We start from the raw sequence: 21,051 nt of genomic DNA, 5'->3' as shown, positions 1-21,051 counted from the left end.
TTGACATTAAGAGTATAATGCTTGAGAATGTAAATGCACAGGATATTAAAAAAATATCAGCATCAGTTATCGTAATTTTGTTCAGGAAAAAAATCCTGCAAATACATATACAGTTGGACTATGTGTTCACCACTTTGGATTCTAAATATTTAATGGTCAGCATCTTTCTGCTATACAACTATTACATGCACATTGCAAAATTACTGCCAATTTATCAATTTTTACTACTGAAATTTAGAAATGAGGTAATGTATGGGGATGAAAAGTACATGTCTCAAAGCAATGATTCACCTTATTTTAGAGCAAGGCCTCATTTTTGTGGCTTACAAAACAAAGTTTTTTAAGGCCCTTACACAGGACAGGCTATGTTGCTAAAGCATCATATGAAAAGTGGTAATATTAAATAACAGACACAGAGTCTTGAAAAATCATGGACCAATCCAACATTCTCTTAACATTAATTTTATAAAATACCTTACATGAACAGATAAAGAACTTGAGCATACATAATAACCAAAATTTAAAAAGAATGTTGAATAAAATATAAATTAATTGAACACATCACTAAATTTGCCACATTAGACAAGTTTATAAAAGGCATTTTTAGATAAAATAGTTATTTGAAAGAAAATCCTTCAAAATGGAAACTGCTGAAGTCCTTTTTCAAGAAGTCACTCCTAAAAGCGCTGTATTCCAGGTCATCAGGTAGCACCTGAATGTGCTTTGAATACGGTGTTCATTTGCTTCAAAATTTGTTAATATTTAAGACACAAATTTCAGGTCAGAGATGTCAGTGCAAAGTAAAGCTTCAAGCTGAAAACGAGAGAAATACAATAGAAGAAATGATCCTGGTACAAAATTTCCTAAATTCACATTGTAAAAAAACTGTGCCAGATGCACTCTTAAGATATTGGACATTAACAAATTTTACCAGTGGCCATTTTAGGGTTCCAGACAAGCCATTAAAATGGCTAATTATACTAGTTTCCTTTACCACAATTTAAATTTTTCCTACACATAGCCTTTGGAAAAGCTCTGTACTGCTGATGTCCACTTGCTCTGCTCAACTTCTGATTCAGTCAATTTGCTTAAAATACAGTACCTTAGCCAAAAGGAGAGAAAAGGTGAGGTCAACAGACAACACAAGGATGGTCTAAAGACTTCAAATGTTTCTGAGTTTACCCAACTTTGTTCAACCAAGCACTCTCATTCAAATCAGTCTTCCTTAAAGTTATATAAGTGCATAGCACACTGCCAGGCTCAAACCCTTAAGGCTTTCAAAGGTTAAAAATATGTTTAGAGAACTATGTCTTTAGAGAACTAGACTGCAGCCAGATTAATTTATTTTAAGCCTATTAATTCCTGCAGAGTAAACATCAACACTCTAGCAAAGCAATTTTGCTGTTTGACTTTAACCAGAACAGGTCTGAAACAGTCTGCACGTTCCACTATTTAGAAGTGCTATTAGCACACTCATTTAAAGATTAATGGAAATTTTTTCAAGTTACCACTCAAAATATTGCTAATCAAGTTTGTTTTTTTAACACATAATAAAAAAAAGTGTCACTGGTGGTCACAACCAGAAAGAAGGAAAACTTTAAAAACCTTAATCTATCAGGCAACAGTTCCAGCCTCTAATTGAAATATAAGGATATAATTTATACTAAGCTGCTGCATAAAAAGGAGAAAATGGGTTCTTCATTACAATTCAAAATTTCAAAACTCAATCTGCAGATTGTTTGTTCGTCCTTGTAAAGAGCTCTTTTTTTCATCATTGCTATGCTGGCAGTTATGCTAGAACCTCATTTCAGTAATTCCAGTACAACCAGAGTGTATAATTTAATAGCTTGAATTTTCAATTTACAGCTAGCTAAAATGCTACAGTGATGTTGCAAACAAACCAAATGAACAACAGGGTTCCATACTATACAAAACTTTCTCCCAAAAAAGAGGAAAGAGATTAACTTGAGCCAAAAGCACAGAATATAATTTACACCAAAAGTTTTCCTAGGCTGTACTTGAGGAATGAACAATTACAGGAAGATGTACAAACTCAGAAGCATTTGCTTATATCCAAATGCTGTAGCAGCTCTTCCCTATACCCTGTATTCTCCTGATCACCTTTTATCACTGACACAGATTAACAATATCCATATTATGCTTTTTGATGCTACAAAATAATTTAATTAGTTGTAAGAAAAAATTTTTCACGAAACAATGGGATTTTGGAGATAGCAGAGTAATTTCCAACGGGTGTTCTCAGTTACTTCAAATCCTGCAGTTCAGCCACGTGCTGTCTTCAAAACATCTTTACAACAAATGCACTGGCTGATGAGATCTAGCACTTGCTCAGAGTGAAAGAGAACACTAACAGCTGAAAGGGAATAATGAATATATGCTTCACACCCGGCCTGGCACACTGAAAATTTTCATATACTCATCACATATCAAAATGAGAAAAATATTCTAAATACCATGTGGGTTTTTTTATTTGTTCAATAGTATTAGAAGAAAAATTTCAAAGTTTCCTAAAAAAACAAGAAAGCAGCAATCTTAAGAATTTTTCTGGAAATATTTGGACTCAACTTGAACATACTCAGAATAGAATTGTCTTCTTTCTCTTTTTTTAAAATCAGGAAGATTTTTAAATTGGCTTGTATCAATTTGGGCTCAAAAATGAAATGTCAAAGTTTGGAGTACCACTAACCAAGTAAAGCAAAAATGTATTTCCAACTAAGCAGCTGGAAAGTGACTGAATGAATCTGGCTGTTAAACACATCCTTGAGGATTATGAAGTGTACAGGGGAGAAAGGAGGGTATTAAAAAACTTTGCAAAAAATATTGCTACAGTAGCATTAGGAATTAACAGTGCATCAAAGATTTAAAGTTTCCAACTTAATACAAACTGATCCAAGCCACAATGAACCACAGGATAATCATTCAAACAAAACATTAACTGCATTCTACTTTACTGAATCTAGAACTGGAATTTACCTGAATACCTTTAATATAATTGAAAAAGATTCCTTTTAGTCTTGCCATAAAGAACTGGTGCCATTAGTGTGCAATCAAAACACAGTATTATCATGTGCATTTGGATTTTTTTTAAACATCTGCAATCAAATACTCAATTTTGAAAGAGATTTTACATGTGAGAACTCAGTATCACTGCTGCATGAAGTGTTTTATTTGTTGGTTGGGATTTTTTGGTGGAAACTGTATATAAAGACCTTGAGACTTCAGGTCATGGAATTCTTGTTAAACAGAAAGCTGCCCAACATTACTGTCAAAATACCTTTAAAAAGGCAGTTCACAGAATAATGTGTTTTACATTCAGATATCTCCTCTTTCAAAAGCAAAGAAATGTCATAAGAAAAATAAAATCAGTAGTGAAGGCCACATACTTTTTGCATTTGATGAGCTAAAATGCAAAAAACAATTAAAGCATCTTGTTAAAGAAAAAAAAAAAGACCAAAAGAAAAACAGAACTCCTGGAAAGCGATGATTTAGTTGATGGAGTGGTCAGCATGGAAACTGTTGGGAACGCTACAGCAGAACTGACCACAAGTACAAGGGAATATGAACAGGACATAGTACAGGCACAAACTAGAAAACTGTAACTTGCCAACTTGTAAACAAGAAAAAGCATTTCACAGATTAAAAGTTCTAGGGAAGTAAACTTTTTTTAAATTATTTTGTAAGTTCAACCCTGATTTAAAAAAGTATGGCTAGCAAAAATACATAAACCTCAGCATATTTGTAAGTCTTGATCAGAGCAGCCAGGAGCCTTTGATAAACGGCTGGAAACAAACACCCTTCTGCTAAGGATGAATAAAAATATTCCATTCTGTTCTTCCTCTCATTCCCCAATCCACATGTGTATCTGCAGAATTCATATGCTCCAAGAAAATCTTGATGCTGCTATAGATTGAGACGCGGGGAGACTGGTGGAGGAAAACAGACAAACTCTCTTAAAATACTGCGGGCCACATCAACATTATTCTGGGCAATTTCAAGCGCCCTCTTGACTTCTTCAAAGGAATAGCCCTCTCCCATAAGTTTTGCAATTTTTGCATCCACATTTTCCGTGGAACTGTCAGAGCTGTATGCTTTCCTGTGATGTATTTCTGGTGCAGTTCTCCGAGGAAGTGGTTTAGGGGGCCTGGCTGGTGCTTGTGAACCATCTGTTTCAAATAAAAGAGAAAAAATCATTATAAATTGGCCTAAGACTGTGTTATAGCTGGGATGAACCCCATGAAGCTGTTTTAAGAATAAAATTCTAAAGGAATATCAAGAAATATTTTAGTTAACCAATAACACTCATTTTAAAATTTGGACAGAAGCTGATGTCCTAAAGAACATCCAAAATGGAAATAATGTAGCAATATACTATTTTAATAATAATATAGGAACACGCAATTTACAGTTTGGATTGGAAGAAAAATAAAGTACAATGGAACAGGAGAAACAGTGAAAACAGCCAGTCAAACTCTTAAAGGCTTTCCACTCTCAACCCACAATTTGAGAATATCTGAGTTAAAAAACAAAACAAAACAACAAAACAAACTAATAAAAAACCCAGGAACAAACAAAAAGCCCAAGGAAAAAAACCCTACAAAAACAAACAAATGAGCAAAACCCAAACACAAATTGGATTACAATTTTATTGAGGACCCTAAATTGTGTAGAAGAGGAATCCAGACAAATACAACTGAAGGAGAAAAATCCTTATTGGTCCATCTTCTAGATTCTGTTCATTCAATTGCTACTCGTGTCATGCACAGCAGCTAAACATAAGTACATAAATACTTTGGTTACTCCAAAAGACTTCCAGCCCTATTATTCCCATCATGAGAACAGAACACGCTCCTTCCTCTCCAGTCCTCCTTTGGAAATATCTCCTGGTTTCTTATCTTCTATGGAAAGGTTACCTTCACAGTTAATGCTGGTGACTAAGAATCATGATGTGCTGGTGAAAAAAAGCTAATATTCAAACTTGCTAATCTTCTCAGAGTCAAGAGTTCTGTGCTCAAGTAAACTTGGTACTTTACTGAAACGCCTTTATCCTCACTGATTCCACAATAAGAAGCTTAAATACAAGCAGGCACAGCGCAGAAAACACTTTCAAGAGCAAAGCATCTAAAAAATTAAAAAGTCTTTAATCCTTCAAAAATGGTTTTAACAAGTCCTATCAACAGTGACTTTGATAGATAAATTAGAGGAATTTCTGGCTGTGATACTTCCTGTTTACTTACAGTGAGAGCAGTGGCATTTTCCAGTGTTAAGTACTTCAGAGACTGCTCTTTAGGCATGGAAGAAATGTTATATATCCAGTATTCTTGTTGTAACCTTATCATAACACTGGACAGAGAGAACTATAATTCAACCAAGTGCATTAAACACTTCAGATAAATGAAAGCCGTTCACTCAAGAGCATGTTTAATGCAGGTGTATTTTCCTTTCAAGTTAGTTTTCCCATCAATTTGAATGCATATTGCTATAAAATTTAATTCCACTTCTTAATTCAGAGAGTTAATATTACCCTTAGCAAGATGGTGATATTCCTATGACAAATGGATGAAAGAAATTTGATTAAACATTTACAGTAAGGGGCCAAGACCTACAGATACTAAGGGCTACTTCATATTTGTTTTGATTTTTTTCTCTCTGAAGATAAAAAGAATTATGTAAATGATAAACATTCTGAAGCAGATCCAAACCTGCTATGAAGGTGTGGAAGATCCATGAAACACTTGTCTGAGAAATTAACTATAGCTCAGGAAATGCAGTTAATCACTAAAAACTGAATCAGAAACAAGTTCAAATTTCTCACTTCACTTATTTTGGTAAACTCAAGACTGCAAAAGAATAATATTATTTATCTTTAGAATAATGGCACATCATTTAAAACCAATAATTTTTCTTTCACAAACCTTCAAGCTGTTTTAATATGTACATTCCATTATGGACTTCATTTTTATACAGTATGAAACAAAATTAAATTTACAAACTTTGCATTTCCCCTGGGCTTGAAGTACAGAAGAAATTCCTTATGCATAAATCAGATCCTTCCCTGTGCTTGTGTTACATGAGGATATTTTTGCTTGACTCAGCCTAATACAGGCTTAAAACTGAAGTTATTTCGTGTTTAAAATCTTCACTGAGGCTTTCTAACAAACTTTATTATGCAGTCACATCATTTAGAAAGGTAATTTTTAATTCTGTCAGCAGATTTGAAGCACAGGCATTTTATTCTACTACAGCAACATCTCTCTATGGTACAGATACTCTGAGATCTTCAACGCTCTCAATTCCCATTATTATTTTTTTAAATGCTGACATCTCTTTCAATATCTTCACATCCATATAAAATTTCAGCTAAAGCTGGGTATCATATTGGATCCTGAGCTTAAAGATACTAAGCCTAAGCTGCATGTCCATCTGGACACTGAGATAGAGGTATTAAGCAGAACTTTCCCTCCCTACCTCCCACCCTCTGATGTTTCAGCCACCACAGATGTCTAACTAAGAATTCAAATAGATTTTCTAACTGTGCAATTCAATTAACAGCTTCTACCATGAGCAGCTTCCCGAACCGCTCCTAGTTCTGTAATTCAGGACTAGATTGAACCCTTAGGTAAGGGGTTAGTACAAAAGCAGACACAGGCTCATTTAGTAAGTGTCATAAAGCACAGGAAAGTGGTGAGAGCTCTATGGTACAGTCGGAGAGGCTGCTTGTAACAATGCCAACTGTCTGTTCCTCTCTGCTGTAAAATGCCCTTCTTTCCTTCCCTCACTGCTTCTCCTGGATTCCTCGGCCTTTCACCAACAGCCTGAGGAGCATCAGAGAAGCAGGTGACCAGGGCTTGTTGTGAAGGCCCTCTGTGGAACAGTGGCAAGCAGCTACACCTCACCTAAGTGGGGTGCAGGAACACGGCACACCCAGGGGACACGTGCTCAAAGGAACTGAGAGAGCAGGGAGAAGGTGAGGGAAGGTCCCACTGCACATGCTGCTCCATCAAGCGGTTAGGCATGATCTTTGTACTTTGCAATACTGTGGATTACATTATTTCCTCTAGTGCTAACTGAAATAAACCCTGGAATAATATTCTTGTAAAAGGAATCCAAATTTGCAAGTGTCTTCATAAGGCCAACTGAGGGAATAAATGAATATGCAGCCGGCAAATACATTAACCAATCATTTGAATCTGTATCTTACAGAATAGCTAAGTTCAGCAAAATAGAGCAGACATCAATTAGAGGCTTAATTTTCTTCTTTCTTTCCCTCTTATTATTGGCTGTGCTTAGGTAAAATACTCTAATTATTAGCAATATAATAGAATAATAGAATGGGTTGGGTTGGAAAGGACCTTAAAGATAATTTAATCCTGCACCCCCTGCCATGGGTAGGGACACCTTCCACTAGACCAGACTGCTCAGAGCTACATCCAATCTGGCCTTGAACACTTCCAGGGATGAGGCATCCACAGCTTCTCTGGACAACCTGAGCCTGTAAAAAGTCTCTTTCCTGCTTTGTTCTACGCTCCCCTCATGTACTGGAATGCCACAATTAGGTCACCCCAAAGCCTTCCCTTCTCCAGACTGAACAATTCAAATTGTCTCAGGCTTTCCTCACAGGAGAGGTGCTCCATCCCTCTTATCACCTTGGTGCTCTTCTCCAGACTCACTCCAGCAGGTCCATGTCTTTCATATGCTGGATGCATTTCTGCAGGTGGAGTCTCATGACAGCAGAGCAGAGATGCTGAATTCCCTCCTTTGCCCTGCTAGCCAACTGCTTTGGATGCAGCCCAGGAAAGCAGAATGCAACCCTTTTGGCTTTCTGGGCTCTGAGCACACAGTGCCAGCTCATGTCCAGCCTCTCATCCACAGCACTCCCAAGTTCTATTTCCTTTTCTTGCTCTTTTTGTAATAAATTTAAACAGTTGTATATAAGAAGTTGGAGAAATCGTGCCTTTGGGGGAGTGGGTTGCATGGCTGGGTACTATTTCTGAAGTGTTCAATACTGGGTATCTGAATTAGAATAAATTACTCGGTAGACTTTAAGGATTCAGTTAAACATCACTACAGCAATCTTCAAAATAGTGAAAGTGAAGCAGGGAAGCTAAAGCACTACCCATGCTACTCTAGGAACCCAGGATAATTAGATTTTAGAGTGAACTCCATTTCTTTTTCAGCTACTTCAGAGAATTACCTTACAAAAGCACTGAAATGAATAATTTCTTAAGTGACCTGATTAGTTCAGAATAAATGCAAAACCAAAGTTCTGAATACAGTTACACTCTCTACATTGTCTTTTTAAATCATAGATGAAGGTGAACCTGTTCATCCTGCAGTTCATCAGTTCTGTCCTTTGGAATTACTGACACTGTAAAAACAACTTTCCAATTAAGAGAATGACATGATCTATCACATAGTTTTCATCTAATTGAAATTAAATGGAATATCTTGCTGCATATCATGCTGATTTAGAATGATATTTATAGCAAAAGCTGACATGTGAGTGTTTTAGAAGATAGCTGTGGGAAACAGATCGAAAAGTATTAAGTAGCACCAGAAAGCTCCAAGTTCTTAACTAGCACGTATCTCGCAGTAATTTAAGAAAATTAAAAATTGTTCTAGCACAGAAGTGCAAGAATTGCAGGAAAACTCCATAGCTTTAAAAGTAGTTACATCATTGTCATAATTTGCATTATAAGAGAACTCAAAACACCCTGAATAAATTGGCAGAGCATTTAAAGACAAATCCCTCACAATGCCACTTATAAAGCATTATAAACTCTTTTCTTCCAACAATTGGAAACAAAAAGAGAAACAGCTATACTTGTAAAGATCTCCTCCCAAAAGAGATAGTAGTTATCAAAGGCATCACACTAATTCACAATTACGCTATTCATTAAAAAAATAAGTAAGCCTGAAGAGAGCTACAGAAATTTCCCACCATTTAAGTTGGAAAAACGTACTCTTTTTTCCCCTATACCTCAGCAGTATGAAAATCTGTATTTCTGAGAAGGAGACTGCAATTACTATTTAAAAATAGATCTTTTTTTTTTTTCCACTTGGGAATGCTTCATTTGAACAATGGTGATTATTTCAACTGAAAGATTAGAGAAAAGTCCTTTATGCATAAAATGTCTCTACACAAAATTTTATCTATCTGGAGAATGATTAATGGTACAAAACATTCCTTGGCTTTTTCTTTGTGTGGTTTCTTCATACAGGAAAAGAATGCGGTTGGGCCAATCTGCCCCATTCCCCATGTACCATGCACCTCTAAAAAAAAGAAAATTTGTCTAAAAACTGGTGAAGGTACTTTGAAATACAGGTAATACTGTTATTATTTTTATCCACTTAGTAGATTTCCTTTAAATTTACTATTTTTGTTGCCTGAAAACCCTAACCAAAATTTCTTTGGCAGAGGAATCGTTTCTACTGTACCTGTTCCATTGAAAAGGAAGACTGAATTTTAAGTGGTTTTGATTCTTGCTGTTTTATTAAGAAACATCTTAAAAGCTTCTTAGAAATTCAGACAAACATATTAGCAAAAGAGACAGAAAATAATAATACTTTAGAGAGTTAAGCTACATTTTTTTGTTTAGGAGAAATGAAACAAAGATGGAAATCAGATGCTTGTGCTCCTTTCAGTACTTCCGATCTCCTATGAGCTTGAAAGGTGACAGGAAAATCTCTGCCTTTCTCAAAAAATAAGGAACATTATAACTGACATAAGCATTCAGTTTGGCAGCCAGTAAAATGGATGCTCTAGTATATACACCTACACACAACACATAGCCACTTCTACCTCTATTGCAGAACTTAAGTCTGTTACCCTTTGATGATTTCATTCTTTTGTAAAGCAACATTACCATTGCAATTTGTTGTGCAGAATGACAAAAACTCATTGGACTTTTATGGATGAAAGTTATATTCTTCACAGAATTGTAATTTTCTACAAGAACAGTTTTCTGCCTTACCTGAAGATGGAGGAAGTTGATCATAGTCTTGAGATGTCCTATTTGTTTTGACATTTTCTCCAGGTGCTCTCCGAGCAGGTGGCAAAGGAACATGACCACTTATTGAGTCAAAATGGGGATCTGTGATAAAAGAATTTTAAAAGTGTCTTAGAATAATCAGAATTACTATTTGAGGGAGGGCTCAAGCATAGAAGGTAGTATTAGAACAGCCTCCCATCATGTAGAGAAACCATGAATCCAGAGGTGTCCTCTGACAGCAGATACACATAAAACTCCAAATTCAGTGTTCACAGTACACATGTAAATATGATTTGAAGTGACAAGCACAGGAGCACAGCCCAAAGGTGCTGTGTCCTGCACTGACTGTGGTCTCTTCTCCTCACATCCAAGAGGCACTTTTCAACCACCCAACCCTGACGCTGCTGGGATTGTGCCTGGCAAAGCATCCAAGAGGTTGCAGTGCCTGAAGCAGCACAATTAGAAACATCCCAGCTATTCAGTTTGCTTAGAGCTTCATTACACTTCTATGCTTTGCAGTTCACAAAGACTGCTGGGCTGATTTCCTATTCATACAGTCCCAGCTGCGGGTAAATATTACAGGGACAGAATTTGAAAAATTAGGTAAGTAAGAATTTTGATATATTGTACACTTCTTTTCTTTCTTCTTTGGCTATCAAAGATGCTGCTGAGCAAGTGCAGACCCATCCTGGATCTGGCTTCTGCTCTGGACTCAGTGCTTGCAGAGTGTTTGTTTTGTATGTGAGAACAACTTTTCACTGGTGTTGATGATGAGATTATTATTCTAATCTGACAGGCTCTGATGGATAGCTGAGAAATCACCCTCAAGACTTGTATGGAAACCAATCATCAAAAACTCATCATAAATCTTCTACAACAGATTATGTGACAAGATGTGAAGTGAGTAATATGGCTTTAGAAATACCATATGAATAAAAAAAGACCAATTCACACAACCATGCATGCCTAACTAGATGCAATACATTGCTAAGATTAATGAGAACTGCTGCTGCACGATTGTATTCCTTATGCAAACATGAAGAACAATATATGGCTTTAGATACATATTCCAGATATTTATTTTAAAGCTCTTGAATGTTTTTTAACACTATCAGTGACATTCTTAGATTATTTGGAAGTTACACTTAAACATGTAAAACTCTGCATGTTTCTGGACACTGGGCACAGGCAGATGGAGCTTGTGCGCATCTGTGTGTGAGGGCTCCTATTTTTCCTCTCCATTCCCATCAGAACTGAATGGTGCAGTGTCTGTTTCTGCATCAGATGATACAATTGAGGCACCCATTCTGACTAGACTGCTGAAGTTTACATTGTTTTTATTTTGAAGCGTAGAAGATAAAACTACACTGTACTTATGAACATCAACCTTTAAATTCTGTAGCATGCTGTCTTTTCACCTGGATGCATTCAGCAACTTAGATGAGAAAGTAACACACCGAGTTGAATTTACATTACAAAATACACAAAGCTTCGGCAAATTACTCAATGTCAGGCCTTGACTGACAGGAAAAACATGCATAATAAAAACATTCCATAAAAGGTCACTGCACTTCAACCCAAAGTAGCTCCCTTTCCCCCCACAGGGAGTTCCACTCACACACGTCAGCCAAACACCAGAGACCCTGTCAGACCATCATGCAGCGGCACATGACTGCTTGTCATTCACATTCTGGCCTTCCTGTGAAACCATCACCAAAACATTTCATTTTATCCCTCTCCATAGAGCTTCTAAGAAAAACAGAGAGGGGGAAGACAACACCTAACCCCAACCACAAGGCAGATCATCCCTGAAAATATTCACAGAAAAGGTCAACTTAAAGACACCAGCATCCTTTGAAAGCTTCCACAGAGAAAAAAAAATTAAAAAATCACTTCACAGACATGTGCTATAACCCACAAAAATCCTGCTGTAATCAGTATCATAATCAGCAAATGTATTCAACTTCATTAACATAAAAATAAAACTCTTTTCAACTCAAAGACAAAAATCATCAATTGTAAACACAGTTTTCATACCTTTTATAAGCAAAATATCAGGCCGAATGTATCACAGTCATTTACAGGGAAAGATAGGTGAAAACCTGACTTAGCAAAAAGATTATGAACCCTAGGACTTAGCAACTGTATTCACAATATAGTTTTGTAGCAAACTTTTACAACAGTTCTAACAAAGCTGAATATTCTTTTCCCTTATTTTATAACTTCTTTCAAAGTTTCAACTTGAAAATTTCCCTCATGAATTATGTTTTACTATTTAAAACAATGGAGTTGACAAAAAGATACAGGCTAATATTACAGATTACAACGGAAAACTACAATTTACAAAATTTCTAGCCTGGCATAGTCATATTGACTTCATTTTATTACTTTGCGGCAATGAAAAGTGAAGTCTTTCTATTTTCTGAGTAGCTTCACCTCCACCATTTAAAATTTTGATTTTTTAAATATTTTGTATAACAACTTCTGAGGCCTAGTGACAACTTTAACACTGAACAGATAAACTTCTGAAGTAAAGGAAAATAAAATGAAACATGCTGTTTCCTCTGTATTCTTACCAGAATGAAGGAACAGTTCATGTCCTGACGAGGGTCGGCTCCCTGAGCCAGCAGGTTTTGGGTGCTCAATCATGCTGTGCCGAGCAGGCGGTGGTGGTGGTGGGAGTGAGGGGGGCGAGTTATCAAATGCATCTTCACCTGCAGTTTAGAAATGAATTCTTAGATGAGCAAAACTTCATTAAGAACTGCAGAATAAAGAATAAAGCTTAAACTTTATTTTTCTCTGGCTGCTGAGGCCTTTACTCCTACAATTCATCTAAGCAGCTCAGTGACTCCAGTAATGAAATTGTAAACCTGACTGTTAATACCCACAGTCCTCTTCTAAAACATGCTCTGAATGACCTTTTGCAGTGCTCAGTTTCTTTGCTGGGATGGAAGGAGAGATTGCTTTTAGTGGCTCAATTGCCAAGAGTGTACTCCAATGAAGGCTTCCCAGAGTATCATGGTAGAATAACAGCTGTATTTCAGTGGCTGAACAACTGTATTTATATATAAACACCAAAGCTGACTGCACTCAGTCTGCTACATTTATACTGTGTATTATCTCTATCTGCTGTTCAGAAGCTCTGACTCCAGATATAAATGGAATTTTCTAGAGTTTGGCAAAAGAATGCGCCTCTTATACAAAGGTGCTGCCAGCAGGAGTTATCAAGCACCGTGATTTTTATGTGTTATGTTGCCTTCATTTCTCCTGCATCTCAGGAACACTTCAAGGACCAGAGAGAGCATAAAATGTTCAAAAGGTTTTATGGAACCAGAAATTTGGATGCTGACACATAGAGACACAACCATGCAGCTGAGTTTGTCAAAGATAGTGTGGGGGGTCCCCAAGCATAGCACCAATATATATGCAGAGATCACTGATTTTTGTGTAGGAGAAGAGAACAGAAATCAGGGGTGGAAAAATCTCAGAAATTAACTTATTGATTTAATTTAGTGGTTACATTTTTTTACTCAAATACCATCTTTTTGACATTCTTTTTTGTATTTGATAAAATAAATGGAATTATTTAAGCTACAGTAGGAAAAATGCTCCACTACTGCATTAAATTGCTAAGAGACAATTAAAATTTATTTTAGGGAAAATGGTTTTTACTTTTCTGTATAGCTGGAATACAGATGTAGCGTATCTTTTCATCTGTCTCAAGTGAGGCCTTACAAACAGACTCCAAATGACACAAAACATTGACTGACAGCTGTAATATTTAGCTCATAGCCTGTTTGGTACTCATAACCTACTCAACAATGGCTGTTTTTCAGTAAACATGGCATTTAGTTCATCTGGGCAGTGTTAACCATTACATGTAATCAGCAAAAAGTCTGCAACCTAAAGGGGGCACCAGAAGATCATAATCGGAGGGTGTCCTGTTGAGCAAAGAGCTGTGTTTGGGGTTGTCTCTGGCAGGAGGCCGTGCAGGAGGCAAAGGTACCGGAACAGTAGGTGCATCATAGACATCTCCTGAATGACACAACCACAAGAAGTGAATGTTTTCCTGCTGCACCCCTAGGGCAGCACAGAGTAAATCTTGTCAGCAAACAACGAATAAATAAAAACCGTACCTGACTCTGGATGCTTCGATTTCTTTATCTCAGAAGTAGCACCGTGGGTTCCATTCGCACATTGGCCATTCTCACACACCCTGAAGACAGACATTAAGCAGGAAGCAATCAACCATTTAGCCAAGCATTAATTAATTCCCTGAATGAACAGTACCTGGCAGTTCACCATATGGAAACAAATCTGGGACAATAAGCTGCATCAATTCTAAAATTTACATTTTTAGATGTTGAGAGCAGATACTGGTTAACCCTCTTTAAAAGTGCTTTGAAGAATTATACTGCTTTCTTGGTGATGTACTGACATGGCTTAAAATAACACAGGCTGCAATACAAGTTAGGGGAAGAACTAACATTAAACACAGTCCTCACTTCAGAGCTCAGGTCATTACTTTATTCACACAGTTACATCACAGGCTCAATATTAGTTCACCTTCACAGATGCTGAATTTTCCCTAGCAGAATTATGAGAAAAGGGAAATGTGGATTTCATAATGTAATTATCCACACCAATACACACACAAAAAACCATTAAACAAAACACAAGAAGCACAAAAAAATCCAAACAGAACACCACAATACACATTAATAATAAATTTTGACTCAACTTTGCCAAACATTAAAAAACCCCAGTGAAAACCCCCAAAACTGAACTAGCCAAAGCAGTTTTGCAGGAATGTATTCATTTCTCTATCAAAAATTGAGCCTTGCTGATACTTCTACCACAGTTTACTGATTTTTTTTAATGAATGCATATTCTGCCCTCAAAACTTAACAACAGTATGAAAATAATATGAAAATTATCCAACCAAACAGTAAAGAGTGACTATAATCTTGTTGAAAATATTGGAGATTATTTTTGTAAGAAGATTTTGTTCAAATGTGTCAGGAAAAAACATTGAACAAACCTTATAATAATCTTAAATATTGTTTAAAAATACAAAAGAGCCAGGAAATTGCTCCTGTCACTGTAAGCATATTCCAAAAGAACCAGAGATTTTCCTTGGTAAAAGGTCACCATGCTAAGTAACTCCAGGTTAAAGATAAAAATCCCATTCCACCATGCACTTATTAAACATTGGGAAATCTGCTAGAGTGATATACAGCAAAAATTTCAGATTTCGGGTTTCTACCAACAGTATTAATAAACCTATCAGCTTTGGCCAAATGGAAAGGAAAAAGGAATAAGGGTCTGGAATCTTTTAAAAGATTCCTTATAAACAAGAAAGAGGAAGTGAATTGCATTTGTGGTCCCAAGAGTTACAACTAGGAGTAATGACATAAATATAAGAATAACTGCAAGATTTAAAAACAAACAAAAGCCCCTAATGGTAAGAGATCTTTTGCTATAAATTAATTCCCCCAGAGAAGTGGTAAAGGAAGTGTTGTTTCTTTCTTTGACATTAGATTGGTTCAATCTTCGAAATGCAGTGGATGCAACACTTCCTTTGACTCCTCACAATATACACTAAGTAATTAAGAATATTTTCTACTCTAGTTTTAATGAACTATGCATTTTCAATAATGTAACTAGCCACAGGCAGCAAGGTAACTTAACATGGCACCGCTTCAGAAGTAATAAGTCCATGATGAGCCCAGTCAAGTGATCAGTTTACAAACAAAGCTGAAATGCCTGTTTATATTAACAGTAAACATCAGAAAAAAGGACATCAAATGAGTACTAACAAGCAAGCATTCTGTCCTTTCCCCCTTTGGAAAAAAAAACTTTATTAAGAAAAGACAGCAAATGTAATAATGTAATATTCTTCTAGTAATACCTAATTAATAATGCTGAAATTCTTTCGTTTTATTTCATATTCCTGATGTTCATCAGTAAGAAACCAGACAATTCAATGATCTGCAAGAGCGTAAAATTGTGAATCATTTTTTGTATTATTCTTGAGATATTTTTAGCACTGTCATATCTACAGGTAAAAGAGAAAAAAGGTAACACCAATTTGGGAGTAGGATGGAACAGTTACATAATTCTAATCTACAAAACATTCTGACAAAATTTTTAAGCTCTTTAGCTTACTGAAAACTCCGAGTACCATCCAAGAAGTTAGGGACTAACACTTTGGAAAGAGATAAGAGAAAGTGACACTAGGGGAAAAAAACTGAAATGTACTAAAAATTTATAACATAAAAAAAAAAGAAGTTGATAACAGTTTTGATGAACAATAAAGAGAATTTAAGTTTCATTGAAACAAAACATCCCTCCCATGTTATTTAATGAAATGCATTAAAAGAACACAACATCAACCAGGAAACAGATTCCTTCTTGAAAACTTTATCTGAGTTTTCACATCTAAGCAGTGACATTAGCTAAAAGAAGACATTTTAAGCATGTGAAACACCAGACTATTTTTTTAATGCCTAGGAGAATGGTTTGAGTTAAATTTTTTATTAGAATGTATAATAAGAGGAGTTGGTGGTTTTAATCATGGAGCAACTTGAATAGCAAACCGAAGCATTTTATCTGTGGCAAGGTCTTAATTCATGTAAAAGACTCCACCATACACACAGCAAAACTAGAGAAAACTCGGAAATGATCTTTCTATCTATAGCCTCAATTAATAATTCCAAGGCACTGGTAAAATACTGTACCAGCCAACTGAAGGCACTCAATTATTTTTTTCTGTAAAATAAAAATGGTAAGATTCTATTTCTCCAGCTGCTTACTTTCTCAAGAATCTTTCAGTTTGAATCTATTTGCATCATTCTCACACAAAAGCACAACACAATCCCATTAAAATGGCATAGGAAAAAATGGAATTTTTTTCTTCTTGCTTGGAATTTTTTTCTTCATGCTTTCCATTATTTTGCTCAGCCAACATTGTTTGATTGATTTTTTTTTTGTTTAAGTCTCATACAGTAGATAAAAATTTAAGTCCAGAAGTTAATTAAGCTTTGGCAACTGCACAGTATTCATGTCTATGCAGTGAAGCCTGGATCAGGATTTCTAACAGAGAATTTTTAACCTGCATGCAAAGAATGATCATATCATAAGCTTTTTTTCCAGCTGCTTTAAATTATGACTTAAAAGGTCTAACAATCATTATTGGCTAATTCTGGGGTGAAGGACATGTTGAGCTTTATTGATAGTGGGTCCTCAACATCACATTCTGACAGAGAGAGGGAAAAAATGGCAATACGCCACAGAATTTTTTAATCACAGGAAGGTCTAAATTTTGCAAACCAATACTTGATTTTAATACCATACTTGTGACCTACAAGACCAGTAAAACATTTGCCCTTTTCCCCCGCAATGACTCCAGACTTATTGTCTTAATTCCAGCCATTCATATCTTTTTGAGGAGCAAAGTTCAGCAAGAATGCCACAGCCTTCAGTTGCCACGTCCTTTGCTCCAAGTCCCCTTGTCATAATTCATTAGTAATTCTGAACAGCCTGAAAGGCTTCTGAAAGTTTGGAGGGATTGTTTCAGAATATATTTAAAGCTAAAGAGACATATTCCACCTGTATTTAAAAAGATTCTCTTTCTGAGACGCACAAAGAAAATATACTGCCAAACGGGCTCAGAAAGCTAAAAAGACACACTATACATTGGGGAAAAAAAAGAAAGCATGTACATACAGTTGCCAGTTCACATACTTGTCAGTACTGCATTGCTTTTAAATTGAATTATATAAAATGTGAAAGGCTAAGAATTTCAAAGCTGACTAGAAATTTCAGTCACACACTTCTCCTTAAAATTAAATTGGAAAGAGTTTTAGGACTTGTATCTCCTGGTCAGTTTTGAAAACCTCAATGTAAAGGGAAAACAAAGGACCCCAACTGCAGAAATGGTATCCAAAGGCAAAAAATACCCAGTTCTGACACAAGAGAGATTCAATGATGTGAATTTCATAGGTTTGTATCTGTGGCAGTGGCCAAATGAAACAGAAGCATGGGTAATCCCAGCTTAGGAGGCAGGCAAGCTTAACCATCATTACAGAATCCAGTTAATTTTGGAAAAAGCAGAGGTTTTGTAAATCAAATTTTTTCAAGGCTGCTAAATCATCTTACCGAGCAAGAGGTTTTATATTATGACCATGAGGTGGTTGTGAGCTCAGTATTACAGGATGTGAAGAAGGAATTTTGTATTCATCATCATCATCTGGGTGTTCCCTTGATTTATCAGACAGAGAATTTGCTGAAAGACCAGGGCACCTAAGGAGATTAGAAAAATAATGGTTTATCTTCAGCTGTTAGGTACTTGACCTCAGATAATACTGAAAATACTTTTCTTTAGCCCAAACATCTTTAATACGTCTACTACATATAAGGCAACAAGAGCACCCATACTTGCACTGACTTTTTGTCACTGAGAATGCATAGAGCAAAGGGCAGCTGCCCTTCTAAGAGTTAAACAGCTACTTTAAGCAAGCACAACATAGCAGAGAATTCCAAAGAATTAAAGTACCAATAGGCACTTGCAAGACTCAGCCTGTTTACACTTATCAAAAGCACTGAATAAAAGTTAATTGAGGACAAAAGGTATTTAGCAGGGCTTAGTGATGCAGAGGACATTCATGCTTTCACTGGTCTGTCAAGCTATGAGTAAGGACATGAGGTGTCCTCTCAAATGTCTGGAACGTGCCCCTAAGCCCTGCTCCTTCTGTCACCGGGAAGCACCACGCCAAAGGCTGATCTCAAGGGAGACAGGAATTCCAAGCCACAGTTGGCCTTAATGGGACTATGACTTCACCTTCAAAATTTTGTAAGCAAGATGGGACAGACAGCAAGAGGAGAAACACCTTTAGGTGCTACTTTTCCCTCAACTACCTCAAGTCAACTAAATATTCCTAATAAATTCACAGACTACAAAAGGGGCTTGGAATTGGGTGCATCATTACATACTCAGAAATGGATGCTTCCTCATTCAAAATATCACTGTGGTTTATGGTACTTTGGAGACAAAGAGTCTTCTGCTACTGATGTAGCAAAATGGGAGCTACTCACTGGAATGAAACAAACACTACTTGAAAATTTTGAAGTTTTGGGGAAGAATCACTCTGTATCTTTGACATAAGAGTTATAGATATCGTTTCAGGAATAAAACAGCAACTTGATCAAAATTGCTAAAAAAGTCTGACATAATTACAGAAGTCCAATTAAAAATAACTATTTTCACATGTTTAGTCAAAAACATAAGGGCTAAGTGGAAAATAAAAATCAGATGTTCAGTTAGCAAGAGTCCAATATTTCATTACTGAGGCACAGTTTATAACAACTACTGCAGTAAAACAAAAAAAATCAGTACTGTTTCCAGGAAAAATAAAAAACCTCAACAAAAACCTCCAGTGCTTTTCTATTAATGTAGCTTTTTAAGAAAAAAAAGGTTGTATTTGTAACATTATATTCAGTAAAAGCTGATTAAACAATTTAAGTAGGGACATTATAGAATTGTGAAATTTCAAATAAGAGTAATTTTGCCTCCTTGTTATTTAGCATAAGACATTTCATACATTATCAATGTATCCTTGAGTCAAAAGTTTGGAATTACAGACGGATTATAACAAGTAGAAAGAACAGAATGCCTTGGAGCTATATGAAACAAACCAGCTCTCAATCCACCACACTGCACAGATTGGAGACCATGAAAAAAATGAGCAACTTGCTCAGATTAATTGGAGTAGCACAGTTGTGAAAAGCAGAGTATTTTGAATCAAGTACAGTTCAACATTTATGAGTGCTGAGCGCAGTCACTTCAACGGGAGGAAAAATAGACTGTAAAAATATTCTCTCTGACGTTTCCAAATAAATCATGCTAGATATTATTTGAGTTACATTTTTTGAAAGCAATTGTGGTTGGCGGAAATTGCTGTTTTTAAAGATTTTTTTCCCCTTCCTCCCCAATTTTTCCACCTACATATTGTCACACAATACTAAAGATTACCAGCATGTTTCCTAGTGGTGAGAAAAACTTAATTTTAAATAAATTGAAAATAGACATATTAGTGTTTAAAGAAAGAACATACAATGATCAATTTTTAACAGTCATTCCATGTGGTATTTCTGTAATTAGATAATTTGAACTTCTTACTCCTAATGTTATGTATTGATAATTTTATGCTTTAAAAATCAAAATCTAAAATTGCCCATGCAATTTTTAAAAGGTGTAAGTACAAAGCCAAAACAGAAACGAAAGTTAACTTCTTCCTCAAAAATCAATGGAGTTTGGTTTTCACAAATGAAGGTTTTTCCTTCTTCCTGGAATTCATCAGTTTTCTGTTCAGAAATCTTTAGCTAATAAAAGAATTTCTTTTGACCAAGCAGAAGTCACACATTCTAGCTTTGGATTGGCCTGGCACGGATTTTGTGGCTGTACACATTGTGACAATATTGTTTGGACTTTCCAATGCTCTGTGTATACACTGTATTTTGGTTCTAGGTACATCTGCAAGTATCTGAGTGAAAAATGGGGATTCTCATGAAGTAGGATGTTTTTCCATGCCATGAAATACAGAAATAAGAATATTCCCCTCTTCAGATTTTCACTGTGTTACGAAATAAGCAGACTAGAAGGGAACTAGTTACATGAGGCATCCAACGGGTACTCCTCTGAGACTGTACCTCCATCAGGTTACATCCCAACATTTAATTACAGGTATGTCTGGATAACAGGCGAAAATTTTCTTCTGAACTAAAAATAGGCACAGAGAACTTCACCTCAGCAATTGCTCCACCTGAAAACAGGCTTCTAAATAAAAAAGTCAATGCTCCACTGCACCTTTACTGTAGTGCTCGGTGAGAAAAAACCCAGCATATTAATAGAATGCTGAAATGTATTTGTCTTCTATATTAAAGCTAACTGAACACAAAAATGGAATGAGAAAGTTCTCAGGTCTAATATGAACTGACTGTCCAAATATACTATTTAACAGCAAGAATCACAAGCAGAACA

The 21,051-nt window shown here is 36.0% G+C and overlaps 1 protein-coding gene across 2 annotated transcripts in view; it reads right to left on the bottom strand.

The window, feature by feature from the left end:
• Positions 1 to 446: 446 nt before the first annotated feature.
• The window catches only part of CBLB (Cbl proto-oncogene B), a 128,574-nt gene continuing 107,969 nt past the window's right edge, over positions 447 to 21,051 (bottom strand). The window contains exons 14-19 of one of the 2 annotated variants that reach the window (XM_030954636.1): positions 18,171 to 18,314; positions 14,147 to 14,226; positions 13,914 to 14,045; positions 12,587 to 12,724; positions 9,993 to 10,112; positions 447 to 4,184 (exon numbers count right to left, since the gene is read on the bottom strand). In XM_030954636.1, the coding sequence (XP_030810496.1) occupies positions 3,922 to 4,184; positions 9,993 to 10,112; positions 12,587 to 12,724; positions 13,914 to 14,045; positions 14,147 to 14,226; positions 18,171 to 18,314 (877 nt within the window). In that variant the 3' untranslated portion in view covers positions 447 to 3,921. The remainder of the gene's footprint in view (positions 4,185 to 9,992; positions 10,113 to 12,586; positions 12,725 to 13,913; positions 14,046 to 14,146; positions 14,227 to 18,170; positions 18,315 to 21,051) is intronic. The other variant, XM_030954644.1, reaches the window with a different exon arrangement.

This window comes from Camarhynchus parvulus, chromosome 1 (assembly GCF_901933205.1).
Source record: "Camarhynchus parvulus chromosome 1, STF_HiC, whole genome shotgun sequence".
In the NCBI taxonomy this organism is placed as follows: Eukaryota; Metazoa; Chordata; class Aves; order Passeriformes; family Thraupidae; genus Camarhynchus; species Camarhynchus parvulus.
Note: the sequence above shows the minus strand (reverse complement) of the source record. Positions and strands in the feature narration are given on the sequence as shown.